Raw genomic sequence first — 23,319 nt, 5'->3', positions numbered from 1 at the left:
AGTCTCATCAAGAAGGCACAACAGCGGCTGTACTTCCCGAGAAGGCTGAAGAAGATACGCCTGCATCCACAGATCCTCACCAACTTCTACAGATGTACGGTGGAGAGCATACTGACCAGCTGCATCACAGTCTGGTACGGCAACTGCACTGCATCTGACCGTAAGGCACTGCAGCGGGTGGTCAAAACTGCCCAACACATCATCAGCAGTGCCTTACCATCCATCCAGGAAATCTACATCACCAGAAGTCTGAAAAAAGCCACCAAAATTATGTCTGACCCAACTCATGCCAGTCATAACTTGTTTGTTCCCCTACCATCTGGCAGAAGGTTCCGGACACTCCAGTCGCACACAACTAGACTCCAAAATAGCTTCTTCCCCAGAGCCATCAAGCTGGTGACGCCCCCACTCCCTCCCATCATACTATGATCTCTCCTAACTTCTTCCTGTACCCACAAGGACTGTACTCCAACACCACTACATACAGTACACGACAACTGAATGTAAGCCGAAATTGTACTTAAAACTGTATTAGTTACTTTTGCACTGTTTTGTCCTGTTGTATTCTTTCTCTGTTTGCATATTTGCACAGTTTTGATTATCTGTTATGTTATTACACTGTTATTGTTATTATGTTACTGTCTATTGTCTTATCTTCTGTTCTATTTATATACTGCACCTGAGTGACTAATGAGAAACACTTTTCACTATACTATGCACCTGTATAAGTATAATGACAAATAAAGTTGAATTGAATTGAAATAAATAACACCCCATACACAGTGCTAAACAGATTCAGGAGAGGTTTCATGAACACCAGGATGAACACCTTCCATGGCCTCCCCAGTCTTCAAATCTAAATATTGAACGTTTACGGGAAGTTCTGGATTGCAGAGTGTGGAGTAGTTTTCTACCTTTCTCATATCTCAATGAACTGGAGACTTTCCTTCATGAAAAAGGGTCCAGTATCCCACAGTTCAAAATGTTGTAACAATATTCCAAGAATGATTGAAATTGTTCTAAAGGCAAAAGGTGGCCCAACTCCCTGTTAGTTAATAAGTATTTATATATCACTTTGTGCTTCCATTATTTTGTCCAGTATATTTAATATAGCATACACTTTATTTAATGGATTCTAAAAGGCTGAACTGGATTCTAAAAGGCTGAACAAGCTCATCAGGAGAGCAAGCTCTGTCATGGACCCCTTGGAGGTAGTGGCTGAGAGGAGAATGGTGTCCAAACTAGAGGCCATTATGGACAACATCTCCCATCCCCTCTATGACAGGCTTGTAGAAATGAAGAGCATGTTCAGCAATAGACTGATTCATCCACGGTGCGACAGGGAGCTCTACAGGAGGTCATTCTTGCCTTCTGCCATAAGACTGTACAACGCATCCACCTTGCGTCTGGGCAGAGGCAACATTGACAGTGACCTGTTTCTGGACTGAACGCATCTACACATCTACTGCTACATCTGTTCTCTATCTTTTCTTTTCCCGTTTACAACCATTTTTTGTGCAATATATGCCAGGGACCCGTGCAATACATTTATATTTATATCTATATCTATATTTACATCTATATTTATATTCATATGTGTGATACGATTTTTCTGCGTACTGTTCTGTTCTAGTTTGTCTTGACACTAGTCCTTGTGTGTCCGGACTGTGAGTAACTCTTTTAGTGCACCCCTCACTGTACTGATTGTATTGTATGTATTGTACTATTATTATTATTGTATCTGTTGCACTGCAATTTCCCTCACGGGATCAATAAAGTATCTATCTATCTATTTAAAATTTTTAGTGTTGTAAAAATCTTAAATCTTTCATTTTAACCTTTAACCTTAAAATTTCTTTAAGGTTTTTTTTTACAAAAATGCAGGACCATGTACTAACTACAGATAACTGTATGAAATTCAAGTTTGTAAAGAAATAAAACAGCTGTCTCCTTGCTTTTTTCAGCTTTTGTTCACTTCCCCTCTGGTATGAACCACAGACTACTGTCACACAAGCCAAATCCTAGTCAACAGCTGCCCATCTCTTGCTAGGGTAAGGCGGAAGGCTTTCAAGTGACAGCTAAGCAGCAACAGAAACCACTACTCTGATGACATTTTCCGTGGAAAAAAGGGGTATAAATAATAATGTTCTAATAAAATCTGTGAATTGTTCATTTTTAGAGCAAGTATGAATGTATAAACTATGTAGCTGTTATAGTTTTCCTCTGGTTTAATCTAAGTTAATTCTTCTGTCTCGTTTCCAAAGCACATTTCTTTCTTAAGCCAAAGAGTACTTATACAGCCTTATTTCAAGGGCAAAATGCAGACGACCCTTACCTTTCACGCTTACTTGAGACATAGTGTCTGCTCAGACAAAACAATAAATGTAGTGCCCAGTTTTTTCCTGTCGTAGTTGTTTTCTTGAAAGCACCAGAGGAACCAGACTTCGATACTTTGCTGCCACCTCATGTCACTAGGTCATATTGCAATTAACTGTTATGAAATCTTAGGCAAGCTGTCAGAAAAGGATCATCTATAAGAAGCATAGCAAACTTTGCAACACAAACGTAAGCACACAGAAACACTCACACCAAGGGCCAGTTTCCCCAGAAGCCAATTAATCAACCAGTATATGAGTGGACTGTATGAGGAAACTGGACCACCTGGAGGAAACTCCTGCAAACACAGGGAGAACATACAGTATAAACTCTACACAGATAGGGCCCCTGTACTGCGAAGCAGAAATGCTAACCACTGCTCCACTGCCCAGACAGAATATTTTCTGTTTTAAATACTAATTAAATAGTATTTAAAGATAACTATGTAAAGGGCAGACATATGCCCCAGATCTTGAAGTGAGTCTTGAGTTCTGTATGTGGACTTCAAGCAATCTCCTGAACTGACAACCTAAAACCTGAACCTTTTCAGTTTTGAAATGTAGTGTGAAACCAAAACAAATAATCAGGGTAAAAGTTAAGGTCCAGCAATTTTTTTGGTTACATGGTGCCAAAATGGTAGTTTTCTAAAAAAAAGTCTTACTAATACAATTGTATTATTTGTAATATTTGTTATAAATTTGTTGAAAAATGTATAATAAAAATTGTACTGCAACATCCCTAGATTGAAATTATTTTGATGTGACATTTGGTTCTAACATTCAATTTGCCATTTGATTGCTTCCCCACTTCTTCATTTAGCCTAGAAGATGGAAATGATGTGTCAACATAAATACCCAAGTCTATTTTTTAAATAGCCTATTTTTCCTTTCTCTACAAAGGTGGAGCCTGCCACACAGTAATGCTTATTAGCGAATCTTATTTAAAATGAGATCCCTATGTCATGGCAACATTTTTTCCTTTGTAGAAAATCTTGGTCACTAGTACACACTGTAGGAGAGTTTAGCACTGATATATTGGTAGACAAAGTAGACATTACTTAGGGGTGTTGGAGACCAAGCCAGTGTTAAAGAGAATGAATGATATCTAAATATCGGCTGTCCCCCAAAGCAAACACTCACAGGAAGGCCTTCCCCTTGCTGAGTCCATTATACACAAAGACTCTCCCCTATTATTCAGTCAAAAAAACATAAGACCAAAAAATTCCCCTCATTAAAAAACAACAGAAAACTTTCATATACAAATAATCTGGTATTTACCTTTGTCAACAACAATCAGAAAAAATATCATGCTGTCAAACTGCTAGAAAAGCTGCACCTCATGAAAGCACACCTAAACAGAATCAGAATGCAAAGGGGTCAAGTGTCACTTTCAAAGAATAAATAAATGCAGAAGAAAAGTAATGTCTATAAGATCTGTTTCCAGTAATATCTCACTACAAAAACTCTGAGCTGGCACCGTACTACATAACTAATAGTCAGAAAAATGGAATTTGGTACAAAACAAGACACCTACTATAGGTTTGATGTGGTTGTCCACATTTGTGGCTACAACATACCATAGGCTACTTCACTACACACAGCTACACAGGAGCTTGGAAAACCTTCCCACCCTGAACTCACCTACTGTACATGTAAGCTCTGCACCTGGTTGATGGCATCTGTAACAATGTCTTCTCTCACCTAGAGACTAACAGATGTGTGTAAAGCACATACAGTAGATGTCTCTTTTGTATAAAAATGTATGTGCATAAAGTAGACTTTCACATTACAGTGAAATTCTTATTCACAATGTAGATACAAAAGATTTTTGAGGAAATCAACAAGACCTTGAAACAGTAAATAAATATGCCATACCACCACCTTGACACCTAATAACCACAGAAGAATTTTCTGAAGAACAAGAATTTCAGTAAAGAGTCTAAGCCTGACAGCCTCACAAGAGCAAGGGAAATACTTCATTAAACTGTATCATACTGTGTTGTACTATTGTTTATTCCACTGCATTATTCTATAATGTGACACTGTGTACACTCATATTCTCCAGTACCATTCTGTTTTTAGAATAGTTTTGGCAATACTTAAGAAATGCTATGCAGTAAGTCTTGTATTGAACATTGAAATACTTCAGTTCAAGAATCTTACACTTGTTTCACTATGAGAATATTAAAACTTTTTTTGAATGTAGCTACTGAATGGAAATCACTTTGATAGGTGGTCACCCAGGCCTTGATAGCTCAAGTCCTCACCTATCAGAGCAAAGAGTGAGCTCACAGCTGACACCTCATTTTTGATTAACTCAACCTGCTGCACCTTTAACTCTGAACAAATCAACAATTTCCAACAATTCTGGAGTTAAATTTAGTTTAACGGGGAGGAAGCAAGTAAAATTTAAAATAAAAAAATGAAAAGAATATAGTAAAGGGCATCGGCAAGCCGTGAAACAAAACTGACACAGTGAACAGAGCAAAAACAAAAGATCAATTCAGGGAAAAGAGGGAAGAAAGGTTGTTACGATAGGGAAGGAAATGTTTACTAGACCAAATCAACTGAAACATTGCTAATGTTTTCAGGTTTCGGGAATTCCATGATATGCTCGATGCCTTGTGTGCAAGAGAATGGAACTGTAGATTTCCAATGAAGTAAAAAGCAGGCAACATGCTAACACAGGGGAAGAGACATCCAGCATTTTTAATAACTACATTGAGAGGTTTCCAAATACTGACTCTCTCACCTCACTTTAATGTTTCAGCTAATAGCTCTCCTGTCCCAGGTGCTGTCTTTATGCCGCACTCTTTACTTCTACCAGAGCTCTTTTTAACATCCACACATCACTCCTGTGTCATCACACTTGCTCATAGGCATCTTATGCTCCATCACATCACAAAAAATGCGAAATATTTATTCCATCCCTCAGATACTGCTTTCTTTGCTTTTACTTTTCACTATGTTCTGCTTTGACAGTTTCACAATTTCTTATTTCTTGCACAATTCTATAGTTTTCTCTTGTGATAATTTAAAATCCATTATTAGAAGCTGCTTCCCTGCCTCCCATACTTCCCTGGGAACACAAGGAAAAGCTGGGGCTTTGTCTTGGATTAGCTGCCAGTGCATAAGAGGGCACTCTGGCTCACAACCAGAAAGGGGCAACTTAGAAACTCCAATTAATCTTGCTACTAAGCCAAGTCTTTGAAAGGTGGGAGGAAGCCAGGGCCGACAGAGAATGCCATGTTAATAAGGGGAGCAATAAGGCGGTGTGGTGGCTCTGTGGCTAAGGATCTGTGCCTGTGGCTGGAAGGTTACTGGTTCGCATCCTGCAGCTGGCAGAGGAATCCTACTCCATTGGACCCCTGCACATGGCCCTTAACCCCAAGCTTCTTTCTTTGTGTGTTTCATGGAGAGCAAGTTGGAGTATGTGAAAAGATAAGTTCCTAATACAAGAAATTGTATAGAGCCAATAAAGTGATCTTAATGCAAACATCACAGATGTTGCCCATCTGGAACAGAACCTAGTACTCAGGAGCTGTGAGGCAGCAGCACTAACTGACATTCCTGGATAAATTCTTCTCAGTATCTTCAAGCAGAGGGGTTAAACATTATAGATACAGATGTATACGGATATTCAAAACTGTCAAAAAGCCAGTTAAATGAGAATGCCTAAGCATGTATTGTTCACGCAGATCAAGTTTGATTTGATCTGAAAATATACAAGTACTACAAAGTCTTTTAAGAACGTCATGTCATTTGCCAAACCGCTTTACAACATACGGCGTCGCCAGAAGCTGGAGCCTACCTGGCAAGCAACGAGTGCAAGGCAGGGTATACTCTGGACGGGGCGCCAGTCCATCGCAAGGCAAGTACAAGCCAGGATCTTGGTTTAATGTCTCATCCGAAAGACGGCACCCACTACAGTGTAGTGTCCCCTCCCCTATACTGGGGCATTAGGATCCACACAGACTGCAGGGTGGGTGCCCCCCGCTGGTCCCACTAACACCTCTTCCAGCAGCAACCATAGCTTCCCAGGAGGTCTCCTATCCAAGTACTGACCAGGCTCAACCCTGCTTAGATTCGGTGGGTAGCCAGTTAAGAGCTGCAGGGTGTTTTAAGAATGTGAGGCAAGAAACTATATTGATATAAAATATGCATCACAAGCTTATCTACACATGTAATGATCTCTTCTTTATCACAATAATTAGTTGAAATCATGAGCTGTTCAAGATCAGCCTTCCTGATTAATGAGAAAATGAGAAAATCTGAAAGTTAAAAGAATGGGAGGGACAAGGAGATTTAGAGGGACACAGGTGATTAATATGTTTTGAATGGACAGCTATGTTAAGATCACAAGAAGCACCTGACTTGGTATAAATTTCAGACTAAAATGACTAAATATGTGAGGTTGCAGACTGTCAAAGCTGGTTAGTGATTTTATTTTTGAATTTATCATCAGCAGTGATTTTTAAATACCATTCAGTTTGGAATCTGCTCAGGTAAGAATAAGATATGCACTCCTCTGATGTGTCTACCTGCAGATCACTGATCAACGTTGCATCTCCACAGCATCTGATTTGCAGAGTAAGTATTTCTAATGTCCCTGCGAATCTGCAGGTCTCACAGGAAACTAAGAGAGCCTTCTCTGTCCCTTCACTGTTATTTGTGGTTTTAACATGAGCAGCTTGATTAGTGCGATTACGGCATGTGCAGCTCTCCCTGCCTCTGTCTGGTTCTGAAGCTCCAAGCACACACAGCACCACTCCCTAAATAGCGTATAACTCCACCACGCCAAAAGACCAGGTCTGCTACACTGTTTAGATTTCAGATTAGGGTGATGCCTCTTCTTTATCTTGCTCAGTGCACTGAGCAACTGTTACACAAAGAAAGTTAAATTGAGTTAACAAGTAGTGTCTTTATGAAGGTCAGTTATGAAGGCATAATGATCTATTTGTTGCCTAAGATCGACTAATTCAGTTTGGCGGTTTAATCGACACTTGTATATTTGAGCTGTGTAGGCTATCATGCAAATTGAGATTTTTACTTTAAATGTTAAATATACATGCTATGTAAAAGCATGAAGATAAAATTTATTGGTTTAATTATTATAAAGGTCTTGTAACTGACAGACATGTTTTGATGATATCTCACAAGAAAATTTCAATATAGGATATTTTAAAATCTGAAAATAATTCACATATTCTGCTTCTTTATACCACATGTATCATCATAAATTTACTTACCTGTTTCTGTTAGACATTTTTAAAAAGTAACCAAAAGTTAAATTGATATTTGAAAAAAACATTCATTGATTCATTCATATTCATATTCTATATATACAGAAAATTTAAGAATCCCCTAACTGAGACGTGTGAACTGAAATATCTTTCTGCAACAGTGCAAAAATTTGTGACTAAACATTCACTGTGTGGAAGAGTTGTTTTTCTAGGGAGATGGCATTCACCTTTCCTGAGGGCTTTGAATTCCTCAGATACACTCCCAACAATCCCTGGACTGTTTACGCTCTCTCACTGGCCTGAGGTTAACAATGCAGATTTATGGCAACAATATTTGTACAATCTCTTTGGGAGTAACTCATTCGAGCACTGACTTTCAGCTCTACTACACACCTGAAATGTGAGAAAGAACCATGCAGCTTTATGCATGAAGCTATGACAAGTTAATATTGTGCAAAGCTAATTCGGTTATTATTTATCATAAGAGCAAAAGGTCCAGAACCAGAAAAGAGCCCTTGCTATACTTGTGCTAGTTAGTTTTGTAGCAGGCCTGAACAAAAAAGCTATTACAGACTGGAAGAGAGAAAACCAGGGAATTTTCTATTACTGTCATTCTTCTTTATTGGGAAGTCTATTTCTGGACTGCTTTTTTATATGTTTTCACTAATCCACCTCTAAAATTTACTTGAAAAAATCTGGGGTCAGCATAATTCTTTTCTGTAGGTCTTATCTAGCACATCTCACAACACACCCTGTTGTAAAACCAGAGGCCATTTGTAAAATGTTTGAACTGCTGGTTACCAGTTCTGTTTCATTGCTGTTTTTAAATGTTTGTATCGTCGATTTTGGAATCACGTTTTTCTTTATGTGTCATCTCTCTACGACAGGTTATGCACCCAGACAGTGGGAAGGTGGCATTGTAGAGACTCTCCTTTGAACCCCTGTCCATCTAGCCATTCCTGTTCTGACACATTACAAGATCTGCAGTGATGACAGGAGATTCACTCGCACTGATTGGAGGAGGAGTGCATCACTCATTAAGTCGTCAAAAGCTCACTAGAACTCACAATTTCTAGATCATTGATCCAATCATCTTGATCACGCCCAGTCTGGCACTTGGAGTCTATGACCATTTTATTAATTTTCAGTAGATGCTGGTTTTATGAAAGCCTAATGAGATTTTTTGGCCTTTCATCACAGAAATCAATTTGTCTGGGGACCACAATCTAAACAGACAGAGCCATCTTTATGACCCAGAAAATAGTGTACTAATTCATATATGTAAATTGGTTCATTACAGAACTAAAATGCGTATTATCCTCTTGAATGAAATACAGATTCTAATATAGAATATGACATTAGTTTTAGAATTAAATAGTTTTTTAAAACTTTAGAATTTCTAAAGTCCTGCAAACATTTGACTTATCAACAAACACAAAACAAAGATTTGGTTAGAATATGGGTGACTGAAAAAAGACAAAGAACTTTGAATATTAAATTAGTTCAAGTAGGTACAGTAGCTGCGTCAGCGTGCGTAGGCTGCAGAGGAACAGGTAAAGGTTTATGCCATGCAGAAAAGAAAAGAATAATTATCTGACAGTTTCCCTTTATCCCTCACAACTGAAGAAGGCTTTACAGCACAAACATTGTGTCTCTTTTCTTTTCCTCATGGAATACACCTTTACTTTCACTAAATGAGTTATCATAAAAAGAGTTACAAATGAGAAGAGCCCCATATAGCTTGAAACCACGAAACTGTGAGCCACCAGACACAACCACATTTACTGCATGTGGAATAAAGCTACATTGATTATATCAGTTAAAGAAAGAGTCACTGTAGTTTTTGAAAAATTAATTAAGAAAAACAAAAACATCCTGTTCCATTGTAAACTGCGGTGAGCTGATTCATCTGCTACAGCAACACTGTGATTTAACAGTCTGTACTACAGAATCACACAGATAGTTTAGCTTTAACTCTTTTTAATACAGTGAACTTTCAAGGCTTTATTTATAAAAGGTGTGTGAACCTTCATTTTCAGTGTTACTGTGTGCATGAAGGTGAACTCCTGTAAGTACTTGATGTATGCTTTATGGATTTTGATTTCCTCTTAAACTGAAGGATTCCATCAGAATATTTGGAATTCCATGATAACTGGAAATTCATTCCAAACTGGAAACTGGAATTCATTCCATTAATTTTCTAAAAAATATAGTATCGGGGCAGAAATTCTAACATTCTGCTTGCTTAACTAGTTGTAATACAAACTTCATTTAAACAACAACTCCCAGTAAAGAAAGAATCACATTTAGAAAGAACATTTTAAATATTACAAGATTACAAAAATGATAATAATATTATATTTTAATATATAGTGGAATACATAACACAAATACATATAATTTAAAATGCCAAATATTATATATTATTAAAATCAATTGCATCTTAACTTAAAAAATAAAACTGATAAATTAAAATGCACTACTGTATTTGTATTGTCATGCAGATTCTCCATAACTAAACAACAATCTGATAAATCCTAGAATTTATTTATGCAAATATATTTTGTATAATTTAACAGTCACAAGTCTGCAGTCTTGGTATGTGTTTAGTTATGCGTGTATTTCTTTCCTTTATATATGTGTACTACAATTTTACACTAAATCCTCTTCTCCCAGTGCAATCACTATGCTGTAGCCAGGCTTTCATTCTGTGTCACTATTTAGGGAGGTAGGACTGGTATCAACAGTTTCTCTTCAGCTCTTCATGTCAAAATCGAAATATTGTTTTTAAAATATGTGTAATTTTACTTTCATAATATTTTAACATTACCCAGCCAAAATAATAGAAAAAGGACATTTCTGTTTTGGTCCACCTGTTAATTACTGTACAGCTACAAGGCTAAATGATGTAAAGTCAGCTAGATGGTCTAGCTAGAGACTCAGAACCTTTAGTTTAGTTGCTCCTTTAGCATGAACTGCAATGGTGTTTATTTATATTCACCAAACCCATGAGGCTGTCTGAAGTGCTACATTAGCCAGGACTGATGTTTAGCAATATACCAGATGCACATACACCAGCAATCATCCTTTTTTGAGTTGATTTACATCTGTCACTTTTCCAACAGAATAGCTCTAGACTCTATAATTTAGAAGGGGAGGGGAATTTTTTAACAGAAAGAAAGAACCAGTGCTGGTTTAGCTTAAAAGATTAGAGATCATCCTTGAATCTTGACTAAGGCTCATGTTGATTGTGACTGTGATTCCTTAAGTGGATGGGCTTGAGTTAAGATATTCTCAGGCCACTCAGATCAGAGCATGGAGCATGTGATGTGCTGAGCTGTGAGCTTGATGGGCTATCAGGGTGAGCTGCACTGCGAGGCCTTGCAGTTTGGAGAATGTGGGGTTATCCTGACAGAACACTTTGGAGAGGAATGAGCACTTTGCTCATTCATTGACCAAACAAGTCGAACTGCATTAAAAAAGTCCAGATGGAGTAATCACATTTTAGAGGCCAAGAACATACTTGGACACACCAGATAGGTAAAAAATAAAAAGTGGTCTGCATACTTTATAGTTAAGGTGTCTTATAGGTGCTGCATTTTTAGGTCTTATAGGCTGTTGTAGCACATAAATCACTGCAATTTCCAATTTAATGTAATTCCCCTTTATATTTATGGAGCTGGTTGTCACAAAAAATATAACTTTTTTCCATTGGTGTTAATAAAGCATGCTGTATTAAAATATGAAACATCTTTAAAAATCGGGCACTCTGGGTTAAGTTAGCGGGGGGCATCATCCTGCTCACTTGTGCTTGATTGTGACTCCAGCTGAATTTTTAAACTAGGGTCAAGCTCTCATGGCTCTATACAATGCCTTGCTTAGCACTGCAGTATGATGTCTATTATTCATTGCTCAAAGCAGTGAAAGGCTTAGTGACAAACCTTTTTGAAGGATTATGCATGCTGGCATTCCAGACTTTTCCTGAATACCTGTTGTGGAGTGATGGGTGGGGGTGGGGCTGAATTTCCATGTCTACTAGCCTTCCATGGGCTGTGCTCACATGAGTAATCATTTACAGATTTGTCCCAGAAAACCTGCTGTGTACAGCCTTCTACAGGTAGGTGATGACCCAGAACGCAAAAGAATGCTGGGTAATTACTCATTAAGAGTATCTGTTTAAGCCGTTTAATAAACTGGAAAATGAGCTATTACTAGTTGCAGTAGTTTTTTACAGATGTCTTACATCTTATTTACATATTTACAAGGCTTACAGTATATTAGGTATTGGAATGTAAGTACAACTATGCTAATCATGACAAATGAGGTTCTCTAAAATAAAGTGGCACCAAACATTGAAATGAGAGTAGTAACGTTTTAGTATATTTTTAAAGGATCTTATCTTGTTTCTTTCAGAGGAAACAATGAGGATTTTTTTTCTTAACTATAACTTGATCTGAGTTCTTGAGGCATTTGTTTGTATTAAACAGTACAAGAAAACATAAGGAGGATAATGATTTATCTCTTACTATTCTCATGTTTTGAGGGTTAAGAGTTATGTATTCCAATTACAAGATTTAGCCTACAGAATGTGTTGGACAGAAAATAAAGCCTAAGCACATGTTGAAAGGATGAATACTGGTGACAGAAGTAGACCCCAGAGGACCCAGACACTGCAATGCAAGAAGTCTTGAGGTTGGACAGAATGTGAGGTACTTAAATGTGAATAGTACAGTACTCATAAAAACTGAATTTTGAATCCTAATATTCATTTTTTACAATGTAAATTAAACTTTGTTAATTAATCTAAATTCAGATTTGTTGGAACTGATTTATGGACAGTCCACATTCTCTATCAGTGCCAGGTTCAGACTGTTTAGACTGTCCTAGAACAGCAGTATAGCAGAAATTGAAAACTGAAGTTACCTTTGTTTTCCCTGGCATTTGCAGTTTAGAGGGAGGGTTAATCAAGAACTGTCATGACATTTTTACACTCTGTAGAGCTCAACTCTCCCTGTAGATAAAAAACGTCTCACGGTTTTAATCTATGAGATTACAAAATGTTTATTTACTGTATATATAGGATAATTTAGTTACAGTTCAGGCAGTGAAAAGCAGCACCTGTTGAAGAAATGTTTTTAATTACAGTATGTGGTATCTGTACATACCTCAGGCAAAGCTCTGTCTCATGAAACTGTTGTGGTCTGGATAGCCAAAAGCAATCAGTGCTTTAAGCACTTTGATATACTGTACCATGTCCTGTTTCTGGTCTGCTCGCACCTTTACTCGGGTCATTTTCAAGGCTTTAGGAATGCATATTAATCCATTCCGAATTAATTTCACTACACTCACTTTCCTCTTTCCCCTGAAGTGTTTGTGAGAGGTGCAGTGAAAAGAGGAGGACAGCATGACAGCACACTAGCGAAAATACAATGTGCTCCTCCTTGGGTTTATTAGCATAAAGCCAAGTACATGCACAATGTTCATAGTTGTGGCAAATCTGAACAATTCCAACAAAAGTTCCAGGATCTAACTACATTGTCAATATCTCGAATCACAGTCACAGATTTAGAAGAGTCAGCGTTCTTTGCTCTAAAACTTCAATGGAACGAAATGAGGAATGAAGATTCGCAAAGGACGAGTCTGCTGATGTTTTCATTGAAATGTTGTGATAATCCATAATTCCCGGCCTTCAACTTGTGCCCAGATCAGATGCAGTGAGGAAAGTGGCTCCAATTTAATGAGTTACACACAGACGCCATTGAGGTTCTGAGTTCAATGTCTGGGCAGGAATTTAAAAGTAGCAAAAACATGACCACACCTATATGAATTTCAAATAAGAATAAATAACATACCTGTGAAAGAGCTGTAGTTCTTTGGTCCAGCAGACAAATTTTAAAAAAAGACTTTCTGGTTATTTCTCTGGTTAATTCTTATGATGTAAGCTTGAAGAATCTCTTGGATGGAATGCAGCCTCTACATTTTCTCAGCTCATGCTTTTCTGGGGCCAGCAACTACCACCCCCCTATACACACACCTCTCTCTCCAGCCCTCCTTTTTGGTATCCATAGCAACCACAAGTGCAGCTTGTGGCCTACTCATTTCATTATTAAAACAGCAGGACAAGTAGTCTTTGTACTCTTAGACTCCCGGAGAACTATTAATTAATTTTGTCACAATAGTGGGAGAATTTAAACATCTTGCTACTTTAATTTGCTCACCACAAACAACAGCTAATTTTAAAGTACATAACACTATATTACACATATACACTATATAAACTTTCCCCTGTTTCTTTTACTCCTGATTCTTATGCTAGATGGAAAGAAAGATTTAATTCCTAAGGAATTGCAAAATAATGGTTGCTGAGTGCAATATTTCCCCCTGAGTTTCTACTAGTGGATCTGTACTTTCTTGTTGAGTTACAGTACCACAACTAGACAGCTTATAAAAACATTAAACTGAAGAGGCTGGACTACAAAACTACATCCGCATAAGTCCACTCTGAAAAGCCTGTTTCGGGGGAGAACTGGAATATGATGCATAGGGGTGGAGTGAGGAAGACATGAGAATCTGAGAATGGGCAGAGGGTATTGCAAATGATTAAGCCCAAAATATTAAACAGCCTTACAATCTTTGTATATAACAAACCAGTCATGTTTTTAGTACTCTATTGTGATTCAATGTCTGTGTTTTCTTTTCTGCTAAAAATGTGACAAATTGTCTAGCGGTGTTAAAATAAGGTGGCAGAATGGGGGTGCTGCTCATATATTTAATCTTTAATCGAGGTCATTAAACTTCTCTTGGCAGTGTTGTAAGAGTAGTTGTGCAGCTTCAGCTGTCACGAAGCGTTAATCAGGACCCTGTGCAGATGGCAGAATCCGGAACGGAGTGAAACAGACACGGGGAAGAGACGACAAGGAACTGGGCTCATAGATGAACAGGGGTGCACTGGTGCTCTGGAGTGTGTGGTCCAGGCGAAAATCCAAAGGGAGTCCGAAGGGAAATCCAGAGTGAAAGCAAAAGTCCAGAACCAGGTAATCCATCCTCGACAGATATGACAAAAGTTAAAACTGGAGCAAACTAAGGTGGAATGATGGTAGTATGGGGATGCATAATGAGTGAAGTTTATGTTTGTTTTGTTGTAGCCCACTTGTAGTTTGGAAACAAGATTCTGCTAACTAAGCAAAGGACAGCAGGGAGCTGGCTTGCTCCTCAGAATTTTGCGAGTAGAGCACTACAAAAATGCTGATTTTGTAATAAATGCTTAGAGAAATGCAACTTGTCTGCATTGATGCTCTTTTTGAGCTGTTAATTTAACACTTCAATCAAAGATCTGTTACTCATCTTTACTGATCAAACCTCTAAACAATCAACCATCTCTTCTCTACATAATATTTATTTTGATTAATCAATCAATCAATTTGGTACAGTTCCCTTAGCAACACTTTTCCATAGAGTGCTTTACAGATTTCTATAGCAATGCTTAATTCATTCATGTGGAGCCTTTACTGCTATATATAAACAAAATAGTTATCAATTGTAAAAATAACCTTAACATTTAGGGAATATGTAAAAATGTAATAGGTGGGTATTCGGAATAGACAAAATTCACTGAACTGTTTTACTGCCAAGAGTAACTGGAAAAAAATCTGTTGTTATTTCAAGAGAATTGAATTCTAAGTAAAATCTTCTCCTGTGTTTGTATGGGTTTCATCTGGGTGAGTGTGTGTGTCTGTGTGTGCCATGTAACAGACTGGCGTCCTGTCTAGGGTGTATCCGACCTTGTGCCCAAAACTTCCCTGGATAGGCTCCTGGCCAATTGTCACCCTGAACTGGATAAGCAGTTATTTTTAGTTAAGTGATAGTGACATTATTACAAAATAAACATTCTCTGTGAATCTTGATGAGCACATGACAACCTGCAATATACTATATACGTCACAGACGTATAGTATGCAGTGGTCAATTGTGATAGTGCTAACTAGGTCTTTCTGTTAATGGATTGCAGTGTTCAGCTCTTTCAAGAATGATTATACTGTAGACTGGAGTTATTCAGGTCCACCCACACAGAAAGAGCAGGAGGACTTGCTCTGGCAAATATTCTGTTGCTAAAGGGTAAACAGTTAAGTCAATAAATGGAAAGCAGAAAGTCAATAGGCATTGCTCTTACAGTTCCTAGTAACAGCTTGGCTGGGAAAATACCTTTAGTTCTTTATTGGTAAAAGGTTATTTGTTGCAAAAATACTCCAATCTATATTTGGGGAGTTGACTTACAAAAAAGTACATTTTGACAAGATATTTTTGTTTTGACAAATAACCTAATTAAAAGCATGCAGGATGTATTTGTAATGTATTATTCCATCCATCCATCTTCTAACCACATCGTCCAATTCAGGGTCAGAGGGGAGCTGGAACCTATTCCAGCAATGGGCACAATGCAGGGCACAGCCTGAATGGGATGCTGGTCCATCTCAGGACACACACAGACACAAATAAAAGCACACACACACACACACACTCACATCTATGCCAAATTTTCCCAGTAGCCAGCTAATGTACCAGTATGTATTGTGGACGAAAACCTGGAAGTAACTCATGTGAACACTAGGAGAACATATAAACTCCACACAGATAGCAAACCAGGTCTGAAATTAAACGTAGGGCCCCGGTGCTGTAAGGCAGCAATGTTAACCACTATGCCGCTGAATTCATTAAAGCAATTTATTCACTTTTATTGTACTTCAAAAATAATAAAAGCATAAGAAATAATAGAATAACAGAGGAAGAAAAATCCTCTATATCAAGCATGTGAAATAGATATCAGATTGTACAGAATCTGTGTGGGGGTCAACTAATGTGGTCAACTCCTTTTCTTACCAAGAAGTGCATTCATTTGTACAGGGCTTTGTTCTGTTGTAGATGTTTGAGTTGTATAAAATCAATTCACACAGTCCATCCTTAAGCCATTCCATGCCACTTGAATTCTAAAAATAGTCACTTTAAACCTCTGTCAACCTTCTAAATATCTGTTCTTGTTGACCAGCATTGCCTGGACTAATTCCAAAGCAGAAATATCTTTTCTGTAATGTTGTGGCCAAAATTGTATACAATATGCTAACTAGGCCTAACTAGTGTATTAATCATATTTAACATAACCACCCTAGATTTAAGTTCTATACTTTTTTAAATAATTTTTAGATTGTGATTAGACCTGTTCTACTATATGGAGCTGAATGCTTGGCAGTTGGAAAGAGGGAAGAGAACTTGATGAGAAGAACTGAAATGAGGATCTTGAGATGGATTCTGCAGATTTCAATGAAGGATAAGATCAGAAATGAAGAAATCCTTAGACGATGTAGGGTGGTTGATGTGGTTGAGAAGATGCGAGAGGGGAGGTTATGGTGGTATGGACATATCATGAGGAAGGACGTTGAGGAAGTAACAAAGAGGGTAATGGAATTTGAGGTGGAAGGTAACAGGGGAAGAGGCAGGCCTAGAAAGAGATGGATAGATTGTGTGAGAAAAGATATGGAGGTATGTGAAGTGAGTGAGGAAGATGTGCTCGACAGAGACAAGTGGAGAAGAGCAACCAAAGCAGCTGACCCCAGGACAGTCTGGGACTAAGGCTGTGAAAAAGAAGAAGAAGAAGAAGAAGAAGACTTTTTAAAATAATTTTATTTTATAATTTTTGTTTTTTGCTCAAATTTGTTTGCAGTTTGTATTGCTTCCCCTATTAAACTAAGGCTCTACAATCTCTCTGGATAACACATCTTGAACAATGGTATTATTTGACAAGGAGCTCAATCTGCATCTGACCAACTGATCAAGCCAGGAAAAACAGCAACCTTATGTTCAAAGCTGATGGTTTACCAAGTGTGTGATATTTCAGTATTGTACTGTATGGATTAGAGATGTAAACAACATTCAGCAATCATGATGATTTCTTATCAGCTTTTGCCTGAAGTTCACCCCTTTTTGAGGTCTTCAGCCAGGCACAAAAATCTCCTGAAGTGACAGTGCTGCATATCTGGTCATTTGCATAGGATGCACCTGTCACAGTGACAGAATGAGATTTGCAGACATATCTTAATTTCTGGTCACATCTTATGAGTGTATTTATGTGCACGTGAACTACAGAAGACTGGAGTCCAAATATTTTTAAGGATCTTAAAGTGAACAAAAATTTCAAAAAATCTAAAAAACATTTGATCTTTAAGGGATAAATTTTACAAATTGAGAGTGTTTACAGTAAGAAATGGAAAATGGCTTTGAATTGGCATGTGCAAGAAGGAGTTTTTGAGGATTAAGTGTGTTCGTGACAACACCCTTACTAGACGGTTATTACTGTGGTTTGATTTTTTTTGTAAACCTTGTTTAACAGAGTTCTCAGAGAATGATTACTAAATCTGAAACCTGGGTATCAAAGTTTTGCAAAGATCGGTGGTTGGTTAGATAAAAATAGGACAGCTCACTTATCTGAACAAAACAAATGCCACCACCAAAATGACTGGCATGACTAGTACACAAGCCATGTTCAGCGTGCCGGTGAACAGACCTCAACCACATAAAAACAAAATGCTTCATCTGCTCCGGAAATAAGACAGTTCCCCATGTAGCATCACTATATTAGCTGTAAACGCTAGCTTGAATAATCACTTTAGATAGATAACTTACTGTATTTACTGTAGATACATTAGGTAAGATACATTTACCAACTAGGTAGAGTAATGTGAAAATGTCTGGAAATGTTGTGTAATTGTCAAGAATTGAGATCTAGGCTCTTAAAATCCAGTCTTCTGGTTTCTAAACCAGTAATAAGGCTCTTGTTACATATTTTTTTCAAGGTATACAGTAAAAGATTAATTCGATCATAACTCATCACATTTTTACCTACTGACAGATATACAGATATCACATTCATCTGGATGGGCTGCCCTGCTAGAATGAACCTTTTCTTGGTCAAAAAAGCAATGATCAGGGTAATGAAGGCACTGTGTTCAGATATTACAGGTGCTTGGTGGCCAGATACAAACACACACACAATCACACCTGGGCCAATTTTCACAGAAGCCAGTTAAGCTACCAGTATGTCTCTGGACTGTGGGAGGAAAGTGGAGCCAATGCAGAAAATCCACGTGAACAAGGTGAGAACATACAAACTCCACACAGACAGCACCCCAGGTCCAGATGAATGAGCATAAAAAAAAACTTTTTCTGTACAGTACGGCTTAGGGATCACAACATTTTTTTAAAAACCAGTGAAGGCTTTAGAATAATCATTAAAGTATCACTTTTTACTTTTCGGTTTGAGGTTTTACTATGTCACATTTAGAAACACAACTACGAAAAATGTTTCCTGTGTAATGAAATGTCAAATTTAAACTAAGGGTGAATATTAATTTAAAGAGTGAAGTCATTTTTCACTTTAAAAATAAACACATTTGTAGAGAGCAGTGTCTATTTTCTGTTCTGCTTCCTGTAAGCCACGTGGAACTGGGGGGAACTTTCTCAAATGCTTGGCCCACTTTAGAAACAGTTATAGAAACCAGAGTTCTCTTAGCATGTGAATTCAAGCACATATGAACATACTAGCACCTTAATTTGTAATTGCCAATTCCTTAATTTATTTAAGGAAGCCTTAATTCTGAATGGATATTGATGATTAAATAAGTTTCATGAAGGAGGATGACTTAAGCACTCTGGATATTGGAATTTCCAATGATGTTATAATCTTTGGAATCTGAGCCAAGACTGCAGTAAAAATGCGGAAAGTCCCAGTTTGATCACTTTAGATTTAGGATAGTGAAGGAAAGGAAAAAGATCATTCACGCTCTCCACCTCTGGAATTACACAGCAGAAACTTTTCTACTGGCTTCTTTTTTAAAAAAATGAGATTTCATTTAAAGATATCTCATCTGCTACTCAGGAGGCAAAACTGAGAGCTTTTTGATTTGGCATTTTTTAATCTCATAGATAATTCCTATTTTTCCAGTTGGCTGAGTTCCATTGGGACTTGAAACACCTGGGTGAAAAGCTGAATGAAGGTGAGTTGGAATTTGTAACCCATTTTAAACCCAGCCCTCTTGTACAATCTAGTTGTAAAAAAGATTCATTGTGACGATAATGTCAGATGACATCAGGATTTTGTTCCTTTGCATTTATATTGACGCAAAACTGCTTTGCATCAACAGCTTAGCCTTTAAAGTAAAATTGTTAGTTCCTTAAAATGTGTTCCTTTTTCTCTGTGTTCTCAGTACAGTAGGCACAATTACTGACGTGATATGGTCACAGAAAGATGCAATGATAATTCTGAACTGTTTGCAGATTTTTAAGCTACAGTATTTGAATTACTGGGAACTCCTTATTTATAAAATATATTTTGAAAACTTACTTTTTTAACTATGTTATCACAATCTTTCGGATGAGATGTTATACCAAGGTCCTGACTCTCAGTGGTCAATAAAGATCACTGATACTGATTCTGAAAACAATACTGATTACATACTAACAATTTCTTAATTATAAAATGTTACTAATTATAAATGTAAAACATGCAGTAAGCGCACACCTACAGTCCTCGGTGGCCAGGCTCCAGCAGGTTGCATAAGTCTCTGAATAATTGGGAGCTGAAAATCCCTGAATAGTCCAGTTATGGTAAAGATTAACTTAATTACTATGGATCGTTAAGAGCAGAAGTTGAATGAAAATCTGAAGACACTCCTGTCCTCCAGCACTGGACTTGAACTGCACTGAACTGCTGTTACATCCTCACATCTATGTGCAGATTCATTCTAACAATCGGTAGACTAAAAAGGCTAAATAAATGGCAAAGCAATACAATTAATCATTGAAAAAATTTCAAACAATTGTTGTGAAATCTTTTTATTTAATTTCCTGCTTGGTCTGTACTCGTCAGTGCATTCAACATGATTCCCTAGACAGTCGTTGTTTATTTTACTAGAATTATCATTTAATTACTAATATTTATGTGTCTGAAGCCTTTAATAAAGTCCACTTGTGTTTAATTACACAATAAAAAGACAGAAATCATGGGCAGCACAGTAGCATGGTGGTTAGGGGGTATTGCCTGTGGACTGAAGAGGTTTCTGTATGGAGTTTGCATTATCTTTGCAAGTTCACGTTGGTTTTCACCAGATTCTCCCTTTTCAGAAACATGTGCTGGCTAGGTTAATTGGTGTCCCTAAATATTGCCTGTGTGTAACTCAACAACCACACACAGTACATGGTAGACTGAGTGTGCTGCTTGAATAAAGTGGCCTAACACACTGCAGGGTACAGCACAAATCTTACACCCTTTATTACAAAGCAAAACAAACAAATTTGTGCAAAACAGAGAATGGAATCACAACAGATAAGTGCAAGATTATTTCACAATACTAATGGAAAGTAAAACATAACAAAGCACTGTCATAACACAGAGGAAACTTCTGTACATGGTAGTGCTTTTAAAACAGAGAACAGGAGACACTTTTTTTACACTAAGGTCTGTGGCAGTATGGAACAGACTACCCAGCTATTTCATTGAAGTCGAAAATCTTGCTTCTGTTAAGAATGGCTAGATGAGATCCTTGGATCAATTAGATACCAACTACCAAATTGGCGTTTTACGTTTATATATGACAAGGGATACATAAAAAAGATATGTGGCATTTTTTTACCGTAGTGCACTACTGGAGAATTATAGACTACGAGCTGAGAGACAGTCCTGGGTCCTGCTTGAATCAGACATGTTTTGTGAAGGTGCTTAGAGTCCAGTGCTCAGGCCTACAGGCAGTCGGGAGTAAGGAGACCAGGAACTAGTCGTCTTTTCAAATAGGTGTCTAAGAAACAATGGGAACATCATCCAGGTAACAGCACTCGTCTGTCTTCACTTGAGAGGAAACAGCCTTGCCTCGTCAAGTCCCCAACCACTAACTAATAACAAAAAATGTTACTGATGATTTTATTTACTATTCTTCACTTTATTTTCTAATGGTATTCGACTATGTTCTCATTTTCCAAGAGAGAGAAGGAATGTAGCCCTTGATTCATTCACCCTAACGCACATGAATGTGAAACTCTTCTGAAACTGGAAGTTATTCTTGTAACTGCCTCACCAGCTTCCCCTTTTTCATACCATCATTTAAAGCTATGTTTTCCATGTGATGGGCCACAAATCGAGAGTCTCCCAGCAAGAGCAGAAGGTGTTTTCTTGAATGGGAATTTCCTGAATTTCAGCAATTGGGAGGAATATAGGAAACAAAATTAAATCAGAACAACAAGGCAGCTGCGAGGACGCAGAAGTAAGTGACTTACATTGTACCTTTTACCCTACCCTGCCTTTGAAAATGTGTTTGGAAAAGGATCTAAATTTGCGTTCTTCGAAGTAGAATATTTCGTTTACATTTTCAAATCTGTGGTTTTCCCATATAAAGAGCATTATATAGCTTTAGTGTCAACAAACATAGAAAGTGTGATATGTATTTTGAGACTGATTGTTATTGTCATTGCTATCATGATTAGAAAGCAAATTTTAGACTGTTTTTAAAATCCATCTGGTTTTCATTTCAGAAAATAAAGAAAATGTTTCCCAGAATGGAAATAATATTTTCTTACCTTGTTCTTCTACACATCGGTAAGCCTTTCCATTTTCCTTTTTGTTCTAATAGCAGTAACATAAACAAGCAAATTGTTCTCTGTGTATTATTTGTTATGTGTTATTTCTCTGGTTGCTAGAGCTGCTTCAGGTCATACAGTACGTCAGGTCATAAATAACTAAGTGTTGGTTTATATTTCTAACTATATAAGTGTTGTATAATCTCAACACAGTTTTTTCCTGAGAAAGGACATTCTATTATATAACTATTTATATAAAAAATATTTGGAAGGAAACTTCTGTGCAAATAAAAATTCTGTGTGTTTCAGCTGTTATTATTTGAAAATAATATTTATGGGTTTTTGTAATTTAATTCACATATTTAAGAGCATGTTATTGTTTCTGATTCTCATCACTTCCCCTTATGGACACTCTGAAGTGTTAATGACAGGTAGAACTAGTTTGGAGCATTTGTGCATATTGCCAGCAAAGAGAATACAAATGTAAACAAATGAATTATTTGAGTCCAAAGCCCCACTGTTATCTGTTGTGGACAGCCATACAGGGGAAAATAATAAATGGTAAAACATCTTACCTGAGCACCTCAAATTTTCAGGAAGGAATTTTAGAAATCCAGTAGAAATCCTGTAGTGCTTTTTCTACTGGAGCTGCTCCCACGTCTGATCAAATGCAACGATTGGTTAGTCTAGAACAACTGTCCAATGAAAAGCAGCTGTATCAGTTGTATCCAGGAAGGTGGAATGTTTTTACAGAGTGAAACTCTGTCATATTTGTGGAATTTACTAACCTAGTGTTTCATGACCGAATGGAAAACCCTTTCCAAAAGAAACTCACTTCCACTGGCTATAAATTGAAGTATCTTTCTAAGCATAAACATAACGTACAGTATGTGCTGTTATCCATGACAGTCTATCTGTTGGTGTATCTGTAGTTTCTGTAATATCATTACAATGGACAATGACAGGAGAAAAAAAATGGACCAGTTTCTGTTTCAAAGTATGTCATATGGTTTTTCTAAGGCCTCACCCAGCCAAACCAAAAATAACCAAAACTGGACGTGAAACTATAGCAGCAGATAGAAATG

General features: G+C 37.4%; 2 protein-coding genes across 4 annotated transcripts in view; one reads left to right on the top strand and one right to left on the bottom strand.

Annotated features, from left to right (window-relative positions):
- Window positions 1-22,965, bottom strand: part of LOC148836287 (exosomal polycystin-1-interacting protein-like) — a 27,717-nt gene extending 4,752 nt beyond the window's left edge. The window contains exon 1 of the mRNA XM_088914531.1: window positions 22,810-22,965. The gene's annotated coding sequence lies outside the window, so the exon portion shown is untranslated. The remainder of the gene's footprint in view (window positions 1-22,809) is intronic.
- Window positions 19,523-23,319, top strand: part of LOC148836286 (butyrophilin-like protein 10) — a 19,860-nt gene continuing 16,063 nt past the window's right edge. For 2 of the 3 annotated variants that reach the window (XM_088914528.1, XM_088914530.1), the window contains exons 1-3: window positions 19,523-19,662; window positions 21,768-21,921; window positions 22,190-22,253. In XM_088914528.1, coding sequence (XP_088770654.1) covers window positions 22,202-22,253 — 52 coding nt within the window. In that variant the 5' untranslated portion in view covers window positions 19,523-19,662; window positions 21,768-21,921; window positions 22,190-22,201. Of the gene's footprint in view, window positions 19,663-21,205; window positions 21,922-22,189; window positions 22,254-23,319 lie in introns of those variants that run through there. The other variant, XM_088914529.1, reaches the window with a different exon arrangement.

Source organism: Atractosteus spatula, chromosome 4 (genome assembly GCF_055471065.1).
Source record: "Atractosteus spatula isolate fAtrSpa1 chromosome 4, fAtrSpa1.hap1, whole genome shotgun sequence".
Lineage (NCBI taxonomy): Eukaryota > Metazoa > Chordata > Actinopteri > Semionotiformes > Lepisosteidae > Atractosteus > Atractosteus spatula.
This window is presented reverse-complemented; position numbering and strand designations above follow the sequence as displayed.